This window comes from Plectropomus leopardus, chromosome 4 (assembly GCF_026936395.1).
Source record: "Plectropomus leopardus strain MGB_pleo_1.0 chromosome 4, ASM2693639v1, whole genome shotgun sequence".
Classification (NCBI taxonomy): Eukaryota; Metazoa; Chordata; class Actinopteri; order Perciformes; family Serranidae; genus Plectropomus; species Plectropomus leopardus.
Window position 1 is genome coordinate 25,578,345 of NC_142179.1, and position 19,290 is coordinate 25,597,634.

Consider the following 19,290-nt stretch of genomic DNA (forward strand, 5'->3'; position numbering starts at 1 on the left):
GGCTGAGTTCAGAAGTTGCAGAATTTCAATCACACAAAAGAGTCTTCAATTAGTATTTTTTATTTCTGTTCGATTTGACTTTACAGGAATTACTCAGTAGTTTCCTGTCGATAAATCTGAAAATAAGCAGTATATACAATTCAGCCTTTCTTTTCCAGAAAAGTTCTGCTTGAAACCCTCATTAGATTTGATGATTTAACTTCAGCTGAAGGATTACATGCTCTCACTGATTTATGAAATCTTCCAGAACCGATTAGAAAAATGCACGAGCATTGAACCAGAAGCTTATGTCATGCTGATATAAGGGCCCGACAACTGTAAAATACAAACCTACAGTTAAAGAAGCTCTACAAGCAACAATGCACCAAATACACATCAGCGTTCCTTTTCAAAATCCTTGTATGAGACATGAACAGAGCAGCGTGAATTTAATGTCTAACTTTACATCTCTGAAAGTTTTAACAACTTCTGTGATTTTTATCTCTACAACTAGACAATAACTTATCAGTAAAATCTCCCCGTGAATCACAACTCTTACTAGAAACAAAGTGGGATTGGAATTTAAAAAAAAAAATGGTTTGGTCCCATTCTGTGTTATTTTTCATGTGAAGTTAATACATTACACATGTGTGCAAGAGGTGGACGTGAATTAAAACTTCTTTGATGCAAAATACCAATATTCCAAAATATATTGTATATTTTAAAATAAGGCACTGCTGGACGAACATGATTTGACTGAGGTCCCTGTTTCGTTTTAACCCTTACTGGACACTTGTAACCCTTGGGTGTTGTGTGTGAATTACTGTCATTCAAATGGCCGTCTTGCTGTACATGTTTGATATTTGTTCCTGAAAGACTCTCCGGATGTCGGCACGTCTGCTTTTCAGTGTGGGGGTGAGGAGGCCGTTGGCAATGCTGAATGTCTCGGGATGCAAATAAAGGTCCTTCACCTGAGAGGAGATGAACACAAAACCACAACAAAAGTCAGTATCAGGAGGTTTTTCGCTCTGAAATTTAACCAAGACTAATATCAGCAGAGACTCCTCACTTGTTCGAAAGACTTCAGTCCTGCTTCCTTCCCCACAGCTTTCATGTCCTCTAATACTGTGTTCTTTAAATCCTGTTGGAAGACCAATAACTCAAGTTTGAAATGCATACAACATGTTTACATTATGAAATTGGGGTTTAGATGACGTACAGGATTCTGGCACAACTCTTGATAGGATCCCACAAATCCCCGCTCTTTCGCCCAGTCAACGAATACCTCTGGGTCAGGCACAACTATGCCTATGAGATAAGACTGGTGACATGAAATGCAAGAGAAAATTAATAATTAAGCTTGTGCCACAGCAAATGTTTTGAATCTAAATCAACTGAGTATGAATCATGCTGTACCTGTAAACTATCTCCGTGCACAAACACCTGTAGCACAGGAACACAACGCATGTAGACATTTTCTATCTTCTCTGGAGCGATGTACTCTCCTTGAGACAACTTGAAAATGTGCTTCTTCCTGTCAATGATGCGTAGCGTCCCGTTCTGGCAGAGGAAACATACACATTTGCTTTCTCACAGGAGACACTGATAGATATCTGTCACTTGTAGAGTGATTATTGTGTCTAATCTTACGGGAAGCCACTGGCCCACGTCCCCGCTGTGCAGCCAGCCGTCGCTGTCCAAGGCTTCGGCCGTCCTCTCTGGGTCCTTCAGATAGCCCCTAAACACACTGGGGCCACTAATACAAATCTAATAGGACCAAGCAGTGACAAGTGTCAGCAGACTGTCTGAGGTTTTTGGTATGATGGCATCTTAAAGGGTAGGTTCTGTGATTTTCTGCCTGGACCCCTGTTTTCCCATGCTTTTGTGACGAAGCAACTAATGGGAACATCAATTTTCCAAGCTAGTCCATCGACAGTGAAACAGACTGCAATTTAACATATTTCACTGTAAGTGTAAGTGTTTTTGCCACTGACAGGCTCAGATTGTTGTGTTAAGTGTCTTACAGCGATGGAAAGGACCCTACAGAGACAGACCTTTCTGTTCCTTTTTGTTTAACCAGAAACCGCCCCGAAATTGCTATTGCCAAACCCTCCAGACTCCATTTAAATAAACAGTAATTTGAACGTGTATAGAGCCAGTATATTGTAACATCTAACTGGGTGAACTAAGAGGTTATTCTTACCAAATCACAGTTGGCGATCACTGAAACAGTGCAAAGACAAACCAAGACAGTTTTTGTGAGTTTTATTTTATTTCTGTGGACTTTGAATGAAGTGGGTGTATGATGACAAAATCACTGTTTATTAAATGGAGTCTGGTGGGTTTGGCGATAGCCATTTTTGGTGCTGATTTTGGTTAAACAAAAAGGATCTTACTCCTCAACAAAAACGGTCTGTTTCTGTAAGAATCTTTTACATGATGTTGCTAGACTTTTATTATAATCATCTTCTTGTCAGAAGCAAAAAAAAAAAAAAAAAACCAGCACTTTTTGTGGACGTTAATTGATTGTGCATACATATCTCAAATCATTGCAGCCTGCTGTCTCGCTCAATACCGGACCAATTTCAAAAAGTGTTCGCTCTATTAGTCACAGAACACTAAAACATTTGAGAAAGGGTCCATGTTGACAAATGCTGAGTTTACCCTTTACAAGTATCTTACCTCTCCATCTCCATTCTTTGCATAGTAGTTCATATCAGGAATGTCTACCAACTTCACTTTTGCACAAGGCAAGGGAGCACCTACATGACCTGACAAACACACATCCACATATCTGCTGAGGACAGGGTTAACCAGAATAGGCACAAAAGCACAAGCAATTTAGAGGAAAACAAGTTAAGAATCAGATGACTCTTACCTGCGCTCCAGTCTCCGGGCATGGAGAACGTGCAGCCTGCAGTGCACTCTGTTTGCCCGTAGCCCTCAAAGATCAGGCAGCCCAGAGTGGCTCTGAGGAAGGACAGCACAGTGGGGGAGATTGGTGCTGAAGCAGTCAGGGCGAAACGCAGATTACCCCCTAAACTGGCCTGAAACACAAGTTATGCTTCATTTATGTAGAACATCACAAAAGCAATCATATTGTGTGTGCAAGCAGAAAGTCCATTTTAACTGCATTTTCAACCTAGACCATATTTTCCCATCTGCAGTGGCAATACTGAGCCAAAATCTTTCAGTGTGCGTGCTTCTCCAATACACTCCTCCAGGACAAATATGCTCTGTGTGTTTTTGGCATTGATTGCTGGAATAGTTGTGCTTCCCTTGTAAAGTTTGGATACAAATTTGTTGATTATTCGCAGGGCTTCTGGCCTACATGTACCACTGTGTCAAGTACTGCAAAATATAAATAGTGACAACTGTAGAGTCCTGGATGAAAAGAAAATATGTCACAAAAGGCTAAAAACCAGTCTCTAGTTAATTAAATTAATAAAAATAATTTTTTTTGTTTGAGCAATGATTTCTGAAGAAATTGTTTAAAACTATGGGAAAATATGATCCAGGTGGAAATAAAAGGAGCTTTCAGCAACTGACCTGAATCCTGTTAAACACCAGTTTGTCCCACAGACTGTTGTTACGTACAACCCCGCTGCTGAGCTCCGCCTGCTTTCTCCTCACTGCGTAGTGAAGCAAAGCCCGTCGCAGCGGAGAGGTCACAGAACCTAGGATCTTTATAGAAATTGCAGAAAATATTAACGACCAAGAATTATGGCTTAGTGCAAGATATGGAAGTTACGGAAGCGTAATGCCTTTACTTAAGAAAAAAAAGTTTTCTGAATTAACACAATTTATTTGTAACTGCAGTATTACTGTTAAAAAATGTTTAAAAAAGATAATTAAAACATTTAAATTTGAATTATTTTTCTGAATTAACATGATAATTATCAGAGAATTCTGAAAAAGTTTCATGTAAAAAAAATCTCATATTTTTCTGAGTTGACCCGACAATATCATTAATTCTAATTTAAATTTTTTTTCTTTATAATGTCTTTTTTATAATTTTACTTACATCTTTACTTTCCCAATAACACAAGCACCAGGAGCTTGTATATATATACTTTATTTAACCTGGCAAAAGACTCACTGAGATTTAAAATCTCTTTTCCAAGAACGACCTGGCCAAGGGGGGAGCTTAAAACATGGTTACAACAATAAATGCAGGCAAACAAATACAACTATCACACAATATAAAGAGCGAGCACAATCTCCAGTTAAAATGCCAAATAGAACAATCAGAAACAAAAAAATGTGCAATCATCAATTTCAGTTAACATTGGAGTAGCAGTCACATTGACCAAGAGTGCTATTTTCTCGACCTTTTAAAAGTGACTTAAATTCCCCCTTAGTGATCAGCTCAGACAGTTTGAAGTCTTTCTGTAAATTATTCCAAGTAGAAGGGGCAGCAAATTTAAAAGCTTTTTTACCAAGTTCTGTGCGAACCTTGGGGGCCAACATCAATAGAATACTGTGAGAGCGCAGGCCGTATTGATTCTTATTGATTCTGGTTTTTACACATATAAATACACAAATAAGAGGGAACCAGCCCAAGCAGATTCTTGTATATAAAAACCGACTAGTGTGAGAGCCTGCGGACGGACAGAGAAGGCCGGTGTACCGTGAACAGTGGTGTACGCGTTACTGACAGCCAGTAATGAGTAAATGAGTAAAGCACAATGGTAAACAGTGTCCAATTCTTTAGGTGCTCATCACAAACTTTTATGCCAGCCAAAATCTGCCAGAGGACGCGAAATTACATGTTTCACATCATCTGGTAGATTTTTGCATACAGCACAGGTGGCAGGTTCATCACATGGCGTTGGCATGAGGAGCACTTTCATCTGCACACACTCCTCACACCGCAGTGACGCAGATCTGGTTGAAAATCAGCAAAGAATTGCTCCAACAAGATAATTATCTTGTTAATCCCAAAAAAAACCCCAAAAACATCAGAATTTTTCCTCTCAAGTGAATGCATTACGCTTTCTGGGTCTGAATCTATTTACTAACCTTGTCATAGATGCGATTGAGTAACCGTGGCACAACAGGGAAGAAGGTTGGTTTGAGGGTTTTTATGTCGTCCATAAGGAGAGAAATGTCGCCTTGGTAGAACCCTACTCTGGCCCCGTGGCAGAACATAGAGACCTGTGACAGAAGTATTGTTTACACACAAACACAAACTACAACCACAACAAAAAAGAAGTCTGGGAAGTGGATAAACTACCTGAATCATCCTCTCAAACATGTGGGCAAGCGGCAAGTAAGAGATCGACACATCCTCTTGTCGGATCACAAACGAACCCTGAGAGAGAGAGCGAGAAATAAAGTGAGCAAAGCACAGGGGAGAGATTAAGTTCAGGCAGCAGGCATACGGTGAAGCCTCGCAGGCAATCAAACACGCTGTATGGCTTTTTCAACAGCAGTTAGATAGCACAATCTTTATATGGGGGCAATTAGTTAAAGTACCTCACAGCGACAGGGGCAATCAAACAACCAATTAATCATACCATTAGACACAGCAGGGAGAAGGACAGTTTTGAGATACAGACACGCAGGCAGATGGGAAGTGATCGTAGCTGCGAGGCTGTTCTCAATTAGACAAGGAGGTGGAAGAGTAGACAGACCTCCAGGATCTTAATGACAGAGGAAGTGTTGGAGGCGATGTTGCCGTGGGTGATCATGGCTCCCTTGGGCTTCCCTGGATAAATAAACAAGACATTATTGCTGTGCCCTGCGCAGCAAAAGGAAACTGCAGCGATGCCATAAAGAGAGGTTGTTAGTGGGCAATGAAGGACACTTCTCTAATGATGTGAGTGAAGGATAATTACGCTGAGACGTATGAAATCAGACGGTACCTGTGGTTCCACTGGTGAAGCAAACCACGGCCAGATCCTGAGGCTGGGGCGGCTACAGCAGGCAGCAATAAAACATGAGAATATGACAACAGGCTTCCTCCACTCTTAATTAAAGTCCTGTTTACAAGTGAGTGTTAATGATATCTTATGGGACAGGAGCAACGGTAAAACTGTCATCCGAGCATTTAGTGGGGGATTAGCTATTTACTGTAACCAGTTTGATGCGGTGATGTAGCAGCTGAGAGACCATAAACTCACCATGGGATCTTTGAGGTTCTGCCTTCCCAGTTCCTAAGATGTGGACAAGGAGGAGTTATTCATATCAATTTACATATCACAATTGATGACTAAATTAAAGGGGACTCATTTGAATGAGTCTGCATTATAGGGTTAGAGCGCTCCCCCCTTCTGCTCACCATGAGCTGCTCCAGCTTCAAAACCTCCACCTCGCAGTTCTTTGCCCTCTCCACAAAAGCATCGCTGAAATTGTTAAATAGAACCAGGCAGGAGAGTGTCGGAGTCACGCCTTTCTCCTTGTTCTCCAACAAAGACGCTGCCTTCTCCTCCCGGTCACAGATCACCAGAGAGATCTCCGCTAAGAACAAACCGCGACACACAGAAAGGGTCAACTTTAGGATGACGAAGCGTCACAATAGCAGAAGTACAAGAACTGATGCATAGACAACTAAAAATATAAATACCAAATACATTATAAACATATGCTATATACAACTGAAGCATGAAAAAAAATATCAAAAATACACCAACATAAATAGTACAGTGTGTAATAACAACTGACATTGTAAAGGAATAGTTCATGTCAAATGTTTTTACTCCACTACAGCTTTCTGACCCATGACTAAGATTTTCTAATATAAATAAGTAATAAGCTTTTAAAGTACAATACACGGTTAAAGATAAAAACCAGTGATACAAACCCTTTCTGACTTTCAACCACTTACAAAAAAAGCCCTGTCTATGAGATGTTGCACTAAACTGTGTCTTCCCCTCCAGACCAAAAGAGGTGAATTATTTAATATTTAACAATAAAGAAAGATTGGGATAACTGTAAAAATAAAATAAAATACATTTGTAAAGCAAAACTTTACCCTAACCTATCTGTCATCCCCACCCTCATTTTTCTGAAAAACCTGTAAGTTTACTTTTATCCTTTAAGTGCATTTAGCGGATAATACATAAGTAGGATTCTGAAAGTAAGACCTGTAATTAAGTGTAACTTTTACAAATACTTCTACTAAAGGAACGGTTATAAGTACTTCTTCCACTATTGTATCCTACATAATGTGTATCCAGTTATCTCCTATATTATCTCCTACATTCATTATTCCTATGAATGTACATACATATGAACATACACATATAAGATACAAACATAGGTTTGAACATAGAAACACACAAACACACATACATACAAACATACGTACGAACATACATACAGGGTTCCTTCACATTTTCATAGACAACATTTCAATACCTTTTCATGACTTTTTAAGGACATATACTAAAATTCAATGACCATGCACGATTGATAACATGAACAGGACTGTACTGAATAATTTACTCCAATTGTCAATTATTGTATGAAATCTAAACGGCAACATTTTCCATTCTCTTAAGATTGGCTTTTTTTTGTGACATTATGTAGAAGGTTATCCACAGAGGAGTACTGTAACAGTTAGTTTTATTACACATAACAAAATTCCATGACTTTTCTGGGCCTGGAAAAATCAGATTGTAAAATTCCATGACTATTCCAGGTTTTCCATGACCATGGAAACCCTGTATATACTGTACGTACAAACTTAGAAACAAACACATATACGAAAAAAGAAACATTTATATATATAATATGTTGAACAACCAGTAACAAAATTCATAGTATAGGATATCAGAAAAGTCAAGAGTATAGCATGTTGAAAAAACTGTTAGTCATTGTATAGTATTTAAAAAAAATCACAGTATAGCTTGTTGGAAAAACTGTTTTAGTTATAGTATAGTATGTTGAAAAAAAATCATAGAATAGCATGTTTAAAAACTCACTGTATAGTATTTTGGAAAAAAAGTCAGTCTAGTATGTCAAAAAAAAGTCATATATAGTACGTCAGAAGGTAAAAAAAAAAAAAAGCATAGAATGTCAGTATAGTATAGCTATAGCTATATATAGCTAAGTATAGCTGAGTTAAAACACGTGGAAAAACACCAAAAAGTTGTTATACAAAAATTAAACCTTCATGCATACATACGAACATAGAATGTACAAACATAACGGACATGCATACACACAAACACACATTTACATCTGCATACATAGTCACTGTGTATTGCGCAACACTAAGGTGTGATGATATGGCTAAGGTTTGATATGGGAGGCTGGCTGACATGACAGTGACCAAGTCTATATGTTGTGGGGAGCTATTGATTTAAATAATGATAAAAGCTCATTAACCACCTGATAATGAGATTTCATAGTTATTTATTTTGGCTATTTTTACATGTAGGTTTTCTCACCCAGGTTGAGTATGTGGACCATGGCCTCCAGCCCCAGCGTGTCATACAGTGGCACCACCGCCATGGAGTAGGTGTAGCAGGCTAACTCTGAGATGATCCACTGTCACCAGCAGAGGGAGATAGAGCAACACAATTAGACTCATTTCCAGCTGTCATGCACTACTGAGTACTTGTTGAGAGAGATATCTAAACATTTGGGAGTTATGCATAATGATCTACATTACCATGCATTTCATATTTACAAAACAAACAAAACCACAGTCAAAATACAAAACAGCAGTCAGTGTGTAGATAGGTCTGATGAGAGGTTAAGGGCTCTGATGGAGCAGAAAATTATCTTTCTCTTTCACTCTACACGGGAGTGACAAAAATGGCCTTGCCTGACGGATATATTAAAAAATGATTTTGGGAGCAGGCGCGCTCCAATATTAGCTGCCCTGGAGACCCACTTTCCCCACAAGCACTCTGCTCACGAGATGAATAAAGGCAAACACACTTTGAGGACAGACAAAAACAAATCATACTTTAATTTTCAGAATTCACAGAAGAAATGTGAAGCTGATATGGGTTAAGGGTAGGGGCAAACCTCTTTGGAAATGTGTGTATGAGAAAATATTAACCCAGGTGAAATACAACCTTGAACTGTTGGGCTTTTTGGAAGTTCATGGATCAATAATCTTAAAAGGCAAGAAACATCTATTTCTTAAGAGCCATTCTAAAACTTACAGCCAACCAGTGAGCTACAAACAAACATCACACTACAAAAACAGCGACAGGTCCATACCTCTGGTCTGTTTTGTGCAAAAATCCCAACAAATTGCTGCGGGTTTGGCTGGCAGCCTTTGGCCAACAGCCCAGAGCCGAGCACCTGTGCCCGCTCCGCCACCTGAAGGATTAGAGACACTTAGTCAACAAACAGCACAGAGTAATGTGTTACACAGAAATACCGTGATGACGGCAGGAGGAAAATACTAAAACGTGTCATACCTCAGTGTAGGAGATCCACTCGTACGGCTGCCCTGGCTTTCTGAAGCCAAGACACGGGCCATTTCCTGAAGAGACAGTTGAGTCACCTCAGTTCACACATATGCAAAATTTTCGGTGGGTTGTCTGTTATATGTTGCAATTTTTACCTGAACAGACTTTATATCTTTAATATCAAATTTCTACATAAAACCGAAAACAAGAAAAAGTTGTGTGGTATTTAGTGGGGATGCACAATAATATTGGCACGTCATCAGCATCGGTAGATATTGGCTTTAAAATGACGACGTCTTGTCGTCTTATTAGATTACCTTTTTTTGTTCTGGTCATTTTGACTGTCCTACACTTCTCTCTGTTAGGCTTGATTGTTGATATCTGTTTTTATTATTTCCTGAGTTCCTGCCTTTGCTTTGTCTGTCAAAGCACTTTGTAAAAAACTGTTTTTAAAAGTGCTATATAATATAGTTATTATTATTATATCAGAATCGGCTAATATGCTGATTTCTGTTGATATCACAAACCGTTTTTTGTTGGGGTTTTTTTTGGGTTTTTTTTACTGACCAAGTGAACATGTCCAAAACATCACGTCAACCATCAAGTATTTTTATTATTTTGCACAATGAATAATATTACCTATGTTTTAAAGCAGTGTATTCTATGTCTCTATCTGCTGTTGGGCCATCACGATAAGAGTATGCATTACATGATGTTAGAAGTGTATATGAAAGAAAGTGTATATATCGATATGGGTATTGTTTATCGGCCAAATGAATTGTTATATATTGGCATATCAGATATCTGCAAAAATTCCAATATTGTGTATCCCTAGTATTTAAATATCCAGAGGGTATGATTTTCCAGTACCGTCAAAAACTAAAGACGCTCCTCTTTCTAATAAACTGATGCAAAGATGCTGTATTGAGGCGAAGTAGTGCACAGCATGCACCACCAAAGGTCAGTCTCTACCGGTGGAACAAGCAGCTGAGCTGAGAATGACAGCGACTGTGAGTGGTGGGGATAACATTACAGGACTAGAAAAACAGAATAATGCCTCTGCCCCTGTTTGGAAGTATTGCCACATATAACCGTATCTTGACACAACTTCTTGCAACTACAAAAGTAGTTTATAGTAGTTGATTTTATTCAACACATTATCTAACTCAGCCCACTCATGTGTCAGTACCTGCTGTGGCAAAAGTTATATCAGGTCCTCTAGCTTATTATTCTGTGGTCCACTTCATAATCCATTTGAATCCAATAAGACTTGTCTAAGTAGGCTAATTGCTTATAGCACTGTAGGCAATGACTTCTTTAACCCCTTTTATATATATATATATATATACTGAAATGTCTTAACAGTTTCAGGGCATGAAAAATAGATACCATCAAAGCCTGGCAGACAATACTACGACTACCGTGTGCATTTAATAAGTTTTCACAGAACGGCAGCAAACTGACTTTTCTCAGTGTTAATCGTCCTCTGCTCTGATATGATAAATCGTAAAATTGTAGGATAAATGTAATGCGTTGTGAATACATCCCTTGTTATCACCTGCAATCCTCAGGCCTCTCTGGAACATGTCATAGGCCGTCCTTGTGTCATCGTAGTAAAACTCAAGGAGTGAGTCATCTTTAAGTAGAGCCGATCGTCTGCAGCTGGGATCTCCCTGCAACAAACACTTCTATCAAACACCTGAATACTCCTTAAAACCACAATTTACCATTTACACAAGTCACTCACGTTCACAGCTACAGACTGGGCTTGCAGATCACAGGGAGGACGCATGGGTCGAGGACGGGTGACCAGCCAGTACGCGGTGAGAGAGGCGAGGGCTCCTAAACCCAGCAGAGAGGAGGGTGACAGAGACAGGGAGGACAGGGAGAAGGAGGACAGGGGCAGAGACGGCAGGAGACCCCAGAGGTCCTCAGATTCAGATCCTTTGAGTCCAGCGCTGTAGCGTAGTGACCTTAACCACTCCTGGAAATGCATAGCTGAGAGAAGAAAAAGAAAGAGAGGCAACATCCTCAGTGTAACACGAGGAAATTATATGGTGCGTTTACATCCCAAACATTTCATTGTGCTGGAATTTAAAAAATGCAGAAGGCACCACAGTAAACATGTAGTAGGTTGAATCAGGCATTGTGTGCCTAGTCAATTGCAATATGCACTTTTCGCACTTTTCTGTGAATGTTTTTAAATTGTTGTGTTTACATATTTTCCTTTGCATTTTTTTCTGCTTAAGTGGGTGCAAGTTACTTTTTTGTCTGGCTTTGCTTTTATCATCATTCTTCTGTCATCTCTTTTGCTGCACTGTGAAACGTTTGAAGTAGTAGTGGTAGTACTGATAGTAGTAGATATTTGGGACTGCAACTAATGATTATATTCATTAACAACTAATCTACTGATAGGTGCACAGGATATATCTTGTTGAAAATGTAAACTAAAACAAAAATATAAGGAATCAAAATTGAGATTGTTTGTTTATGCCATGTGTTGTATTTAGCATTGCTATTATTATTGTAGTTTTTCTTTATTAATTTTCTGTCTGTGAAATGCCAAAGTATAATGAGGCACATTACAACAGACCCCAAGATTAAAAAAATGCCACTTTTTTCCACCCAACAGTCCAAATTACTGAGAGTTAAAATTTTCACAATTTTAATAATACAAATCAGAGAAAAGCAGCAAAATGGAATATATAACAAGCTGAAAGCAGTGAATGTCTGACATTTTTGCTTGATAGATGACCTCCGGCAGTACTTTTATCAGTAAAAAAAACATATTTACCGACAGATTTCTCTAATACCAAAGAGCAGCAGTTCAATTGCATTTTCATTGGAGAAATGCAATGAAGTAAAGAGAGATATCCTTTTACTATTTATCAGCTGTAACTGCATCACTTCAGGATTTTCTAGACCACAAAATAAACTCACTACAACTGTATTAAAAAAGAAATTACCACTGGATCAGTCCAAATTTGTGGTTCCTAGTATAGCAAAGGCATGACTCACCCTACTTTGCATCTGAGACTAGTACTTGTTGCCTTCGTTGTCTGGGTGGGTTAGGTTTAAGCATGAGGTGTGGGATTGGTTAAGGTCAGGGTAAAGATATCAGGGTAAGCAAATTCGAAGCAGAGTAATGCAGAGTAGGGTGGGTCATGCCTTTGCTATCCTAAGAAATGCAAGTTTGCGTCCTGAAAAATAAACAAGACGGTTTAGAAATGCACTCCTGTGACAAAGTCAGACTATTAATGGACAGCACCAGCAACATATCATCTTTTTTAATTCAGTGCATTCTTACTCCTTGTCGAAACATAGTGCCTACATTACCCAAAATACAACTCAACCGCCAACTGTTCAGTTGGTTCTGATGTGTTATGCTAGTCGTGGCTAAAGAGGCCTCGATGAGGAGCTGCAGAGGTCTGGTGAGCTCACCTATTTCAAACTCCTCTCTCTCTCCATCAGATTTGATTGCTTTTCAAACTTTGTCTTCAGTCCCAATCGACGCTGACTCAAGTGACATCATTTGACGCTATTTTTCAGACTTTGCGTAGGTCCCTCTGGAGCCACAAAAGGTTTTATACAACTTCCTCAGACCTGTAAACACTATGATGTGTAATATTGGTGTTTACCTTCAAACATCTCTCCCACTATCTACCACAGTAAATCTGTTCATATATTATAATCAAGCTTAAACACAGAAGGCAACGAAACCTTGAAGAAAATGCAATTAAAAACATCATTCTGCTTCTGAAACAGTCAAATACCAAGAGTCTGGTTAAAAGGCTGAACCACGCTGGGCCACAGGCTTGGCATTGCTCAGAGAGAAGAAGAGAAGAAAAGGCCTGGGCTGTTTACAGGGGTGGGGGGGGGGGAGAGACACCAGGAAGTAATAACGATTGGCTTAACAGAAACAGGCGCCGAGGTTACTTTCAGTCATGTTGTGCCACTCTCTCATTCAGAGAGACTCGGGGTGCGTACAGTAGCGAAGGGCTGGTGGTGGTGAGATAGGGTGAGGGGGAGGATCAGCTAAATCCACCCCCTTGATCCCCTGCCAGAGACTTTATTGTTCATATCAGAACTGAATGAAAGAGGGGAAAGGCTTCTTGAGAATAATCTATAGCCTCCAAACAAACGCTGGCAGCGTTCCCCAAACACAAACTGAAAATATGCATGAAAACTGCTCATTTCACCCCCTCGAACAAACCACTTCATCTTGCACCAGGCAAGGAATTCACCTCCCTGAATGAGTCTCCGCTTGCCCACATCCACCCCCCTCCCTGAACACCCCTCAACCTCTCACCCACTTTCTCCCCCGGTGCCCAATAGGAGAGGGGATAAAGAGTGATATCATACCCCTCCCTCCTGTTCAACCAGGCCGCTCCTGCGCTGCCTCCCTTCCCCAGCATCGGCAAAGTGATGCCACGCTCGTCCTCAGAGGATTCATAATCTGCTTTAAGCATCAATTTATCTGAATTAAAACTGAGTTGCCACTTCACACCTGCTGGAGCAACAGAAGCAGCTGGTGATCCCCTTGAGTTCTTTCACTGGGTAAATAAATGAGAAACAAAAGGGCTTTTTGGAACGTGACACATCAAAAAAAAATGACAGTCCACTGTGAAGAGAGCTTCCTGTAGCCTCTCTCTGTCTCCCTCCATTGCTCCCTCCTCTCTCACCCTCCCATTCATAAGCGCTATTGTCAAGGCCCCAGACAGGGGCCATTGTGCTCACAGCTTTTACTCCCTGGAAGACATGAAACAAAAGAAATGGCAAACACATGTGAAAATATACTGAAGGAATACAAATGCACCTTCACAGTCCCTGCTGGGGGAGAAAACCCTGAATGTTGTGGCGGTTCACACCTAAATTTACACTCAGAGGGCTGATTTCATAGCAGGGCATGTGTGCTAGCATCTAAAACAATAACAACGGATTAAAAGTGTGTTTAGGCGGTTAAATGATGCTTGAGCTAACCCACCAAATTTGTTAAAAAATGGAAATAAATTGACCTTTTGTTGTGGAGTGCATACAGAGTGCTGATTAACAGAGGGACAACAGGCATGTAACAGATAGCCTGAGGCACTCAGCACGTCTGTGCACATTTAGTCCATCTGACAAGCAGAGACAGAGCTGAGAGACACTCAGGGCTGCTGTGTACTGCGTGGCAGAATATGGAGTGCAAGAAAACAGAAACCAAAAACTGGTTTTCAAAAGAATCTGGCATGAAATCAGTCTAACTTTATGGGTTCAACCGTCAAACCTTGTTTGTACGCCAAGTTTTGGGGGCTCACACGGAACGCAATGAGCCTCATCTAAAGTGAACAACACTAGGACAGGTGAGAAACCAGTAAAAACTAAAAATAGGAGGTGAAAGAAATTATAGAAGTCCTGACAATTTCATTTTTTAAACTATTTTATAGCAAAATCACAACCTTATTTTAGGTCAGTTGGGGGCTTAAATGTAGAAGTTGAGCATTAATGTAGAGTAATTACATGGAAACATTTTTTCCAATGTTTAGGCTAATAATTGCTACTTATCTTCATAGTAAGCTTTTGGTAGGCTACAATCAAGGGACAGTACACCCGAAAAATCAACACGACATGTTTTCCTCTTACACGTGGTGCTATTTATCAGTCTCGTTTGTTTTGGTGTGAGTTGCTGAGTGTTGGAGATATCTGCCTTCTAACCAACAGAATGGGATTAGATGGCACTCCGCTTGTGGAGATCAAAGTGCTAAAAAAATACATTTTGATAGTCAAGAACGATGTCTCCCTCCAGAAATCATGACCTGGTTACTAAATAATTCACAGACCTTCATGTGAGCATTTTTATGAAGGGACTATTTTTTTTCCACAAAACTACACCCGTCAACAGTATCACAGTGCAGAAGGAAGCGTGTATTTACTCACGGATGACAGGCTTGTGTTGGTGTGAGCCCCAGATGTAAACATTACTGACGTCCTGCTCAGCTGAGCTGGAACTTTAGCGAGCCCAGGGGAGCTATGTGGACCTCTTTTTGTATTGCCGAACTACACCTGCCAACCGTATCACCATGCAAAAGGAAGCATGCATCTACTGCTCATCTAGCTTCCCTGAGCGAGCTGTGTTACAGCTAAGCTTAGAAGGATACCATTTATGTTCCCATATCATGCCGTCGCGAGCACGAACCTCTCGACCATGAGTAGATGCACTCTTCCTTCTGATCCGTGATCCGATTGTCGGCTGTAGTTCGGTAGAAAGAAAATAGTTCCTACATGAAACTGTTCACAACAAGGTGTGTGGGTTTTATAGACTTTTTGGTCGAGCCTGAGGGCATGGAAAAGCAGTCAAGGCTTCTTTTAAATAAATGTGTGCATGCATTTTTATCGTAAGCAGACAGAAACGGACTGACCTTGATGATGTTCTTTCAGTAATAAAGTGTATTTTCCTGTTAAGTTAAACTTAAAATATAGATTGGGTCTTCCTGCAGAGACAGAATTAAGTCCCCTTAAAAGGAAAATGAGTGCTTAGATTTAGTCCCTGAATTACATGAAGAGTGACAAGAGAATCTGCACAGTGGCCGACAGGACTTCTGTGGTGATGGGAGCAATGCCGGGGAATGCTTCTCCCTGACCCAGAAAACTACAGGAGGTGACGTGAGGAGGGGGGAGGTTTTTATGAGAGAGAGGCGACAGCACTTTGCAACCACACATGCAGCAATGGCAATGAACTCTGTTCACTTTCCATTCATGGAATGTAGTACTATAAGTACATTTACTCAAGTACTGTATTAAGTAAATTTCAGGTACCTGTGCTTTACTTGAGTATCTTCTTTTCAAGTCACTTTATACTTTTACTCCGCTACGTTTCAGAGAGAAATATTGTACTTTTTGCTTCACCACATGTACCTGACAGCTTTAGTTACTATACAGATTAGGCTTTTTGCATTAAAAAACATAAGAAGAGTTTATAAAATATGATGTTTTGTAAATTAAATTACTAAACAGTTTATACACGTACAGCTGCATTGATTAGTTGATTAATCAATCAGTTGACTGAAAACAAATTAATTGCCAACTACTTAAAATAGTTTCTTTTATTTTTTTTATATTTTTGAGTTTTGTGGCTGTTTTTTTTTCTGTTTTAATCATTTTGAGTTTTCTCTTTTTCTTTTTTTAGTTTTATAATTTTGAGTTTTTGTTTTTATTGGGTTTTTAAAAAAAAAAAAATATATATATATATATTGCACTGGATACTTTTACTTTTAATACTTAAGTGTTTTTTTCTGATTAAACTTACTAACTTTCACTTAAGTAAAATTTTCAATGCAGGTCTTTTATTTGTAAGAGAGTATTTTTGCAGTGTGGTGTCAGTACTTTTACGTAAGTAAAGGATCTGAATACCTCTTCCACCACTGTCCATGTGCCACAACAAATGAATGGTCCGATCGAGGGGAGATGAGGAGAGAGGGGAGACACGTGAGGCTGGCCGGGGCGTCGGGGGAAAACCAGCAAGAGAGAAAGAACCAAACGCACTGGTGTTTTCCGGCTGTGATTCCCAAATGAAGCGTGAAGAACACAGACACACACTCTGTCACAATGAAGTTTTTCTTGTCGAGGGGGGAAGGAGGTGAAGAATGAATGAGAAAGACCACCACACATCCTGCACGTAGAAAACACCTTCACTTTCCACAAGATGCTCATGAGTCTCCCATGGTCTCAAATTCTCACAGACAATGCAACATTTGTGAACCCCCCAGACTGAAGTGTCAAGTAACTAAGCAACACCAGGTTCAGACATCACTATACAGGGGTAATCTTCCATATTAAGTTTTCTGGCACAACACCTCATAGTTCACATTTGAATCAGTGAGTGTTTTTGTGCGACAGGGCAGATCATCCAGGCCTGCACAACACACAAGCCTCAGCTGACACACGTGCGCTGTAACTGTCAAACACTCCAGAAAGAATGGCAGAGAGCTGGCGTCTCGCCGTGTGGACAACTTCAAACATGTTGCATGCGCCGGAGTATGCAGGTGAAGAATGAATACTCAGACAAAATAAGTCAAACATAGCAACAATGTCCTCATCCTTTTTCCATATCTGAATAAAGGGTCTAAGGATAGTATATAGAATTGAGTCATAAAATGCTCTTATTGAGCTTGGTTTTATTTCCCCTTTTCATATTGTGTTTATAAACATGACTGTTCCCTTTTTTTAACACACAAAATATCACTTGGACTGACCATGTAGCAGAGCCTAATTTATTCTAATAATTATCTGATATCGTTTTAATCTCAGAATTATTTCTCGGTATCAGTGGACCCAACTTCTCACCTACAACATAGCTTTTTTTGTATTGTTTGCGTGGTGGAGGTACAATATTACGCTGTGTGCAGAGTGAAGTTAGTTAAACATTTAACCTTCTAGAAAATGCCACGTGCAAAGATTATAATATTAGACGGCAAGTCAATGGATGGTATCATTGCCTCTGTGAAACAGGTGCCCCTTTCTGCAAGGTCTGCTACTGGCTGCGTAGACACGCTGTTGGATGCTGAGGATGAGTTATTATCAGTGGTATTATCAGTAACTAGCTAGTGTATAACTCAGGGTAATCTATGTAGTTTGTATTTTAACAGGGTTAGGGTTAGGATTACACTAAATTACCTTTGTTCCTGTTCACAAGTGTGGTGCCGTGGCCCACAGTCACATAAGTAAAATAACGTTGGAATGATTTACTGAACTGGTGCTGTTTTTTTATACCACACATTGAATGTTTAGGATGTTTATTTCAGGACCAGGTGTGCTCTGCTACAGTGCAGCCCGCTGTGTCCGTCTCTGCCACTCACTCTCACTCTCAACATGGATAAAAGTACAATCAGCATTCTTCAGACGGCGGTAGATTCTCTATTTGGACATTGTAGTGTATTTGTGGAATTGTCAGTCTGATATTGTAAAAAAAAAAAAAAAATTCAAATCAGATTATCAAAATATTCTGGCGGCCCAGATATTATTGATAGAGGGCCATTTTTAGCCCGCGAGCCGGACGTTGCCAATCACTAGGTGTGGTATGTGATATATTAAAGAGAAAGCCCCATTATTGATATTTGTGGTTTGCTAAACAAGGCCACATGACTTGACTTGTCCTTAACAGGACTGTTATAACAAAAGAATGTCAGGAAACCTACAAATCAGTGTTTAAAGTGTCCACAGCAGCAGTTTGGATGAGAGACAAAACACCACAGGAATGTGGCGCATGTGTGACAGTTACACATTAAGTACAACTCAGGTCTTTTAAAGAATTTGGAAGCACACTGCACAAAAAATATCAATAAAACTTAAGGCCTCTGCAGCATGAAGTCATTCCACAAATATTGCAATGGTGTAAAAACACAATGAGGTCAATTTAAGTTAAAGCTTCAGTTGAGAAAAGCAAATCTCACAGAGGAGGCGTCATTAAGAACCATCAGATGTGTTTTGATTGCAGCATCACTGTGAACTAGGCCACTGCGATCCTGTATTTCATCCATTTAAAGGCAACACTCTTTAAAACGTTATGCAACAGTTTGTTAACAGGTTGATTCATTTCCACAGTAAAACAAACTCTCAGCTCGACAGTCTGGACTCTCAGCGGGCTGCTCACAAAGTTATCTTACTTTGAGATCGGAATCTGAGCCTTCGTTGATTAAGATTGTTTCTGTAACGAGCTGCAAATAAACAAAGACAAACCAAGTGAAACTCACCTCGGTAAACCACGCTGGCTTCCAGTTGTTTCTTAGATTGTGCTCCACAGTTATAACTTCGGCTGCAGAGCCATCGAAATCTGTCCACACGTCAAGCTGTAAACGGTGTACGTACATCTCCGGTCAAAACCTTCAAAATAAAATGTGACTGATGAAATCAGTGTGCACAGATAAAGTTCACCCTGATAAATCATTTAAAATGAGAAAAA

At 39.8% G+C, this 19,290-nt stretch overlaps 1 protein-coding gene across 2 annotated transcripts; it reads right to left on the reverse strand.

The window, feature by feature from the left end:
* Positions 1–44: 44 nt before the first annotated feature.
* On the reverse strand, positions 45–19,217 carry acsl2 (acyl-CoA synthetase long chain family member 2). 2 transcript variants are annotated; one of them, XM_042488195.2, is made up of 20 exons: positions 19,082–19,217; positions 11,101–11,351; positions 10,912–11,026; positions 9,363–9,427; positions 9,160–9,261; positions 8,376–8,475; positions 6,263–6,441; positions 6,105–6,137; positions 5,847–5,898; positions 5,616–5,689; positions 5,216–5,293; positions 5,002–5,136; positions 3,529–3,663; positions 2,858–3,026; positions 2,662–2,750; positions 1,630–1,746; positions 1,396–1,539; positions 1,199–1,300; positions 1,049–1,120; positions 45–950 (listed from the first exon to the last, which is right to left on the reverse strand). In XM_042488195.2, the coding sequence occupies exons 2-20, from the start codon at positions 11,347–11,349 to the stop codon at positions 810–812; spliced, it is 2,151 nt and encodes a 716-aa protein (XP_042344129.1). In that variant the 5' UTR covers positions 11,350–11,351; positions 19,082–19,217; the 3' UTR covers positions 45–809. The 2 variants fall into 2 exon arrangements, with proteins under 2 accessions (XP_042344129.1, XP_087933061.1); XM_088076935.1 differs by lacking the exon at positions 19,082–19,217 and adding an exon at positions 15,752–19,047.
* Between the last annotated feature and the right edge of the window lie 73 nt (positions 19,218–19,290).

What these genes read in the sequence shown, in the direction of transcription:
- acsl2 (XM_042488195.2), bottom strand. Translation starts at nt 11,349, where the DNA reads ATGCATTTCCAGGAGTGGTTAAGGTCACTACGCTACAGCGCTGGACTC. An exon ending in CTGTCATTAAGATCCTGGAG is followed by an intron (nt 5,294 to 5,615) that starts GTCTGTCTACTC and finishes TCTCTCTCTCAG; the next exon opens with GGTTCGTTTGTGATCCGACA. An exon ending in TGGTGTTTAACAGGATTCAG is followed by an intron (nt 3,027 to 3,528) that starts GTCAGTTGCTGA and finishes CTTGTGTTTCAG; the next exon opens with GCCAGTTTAGGGGGTAATCT.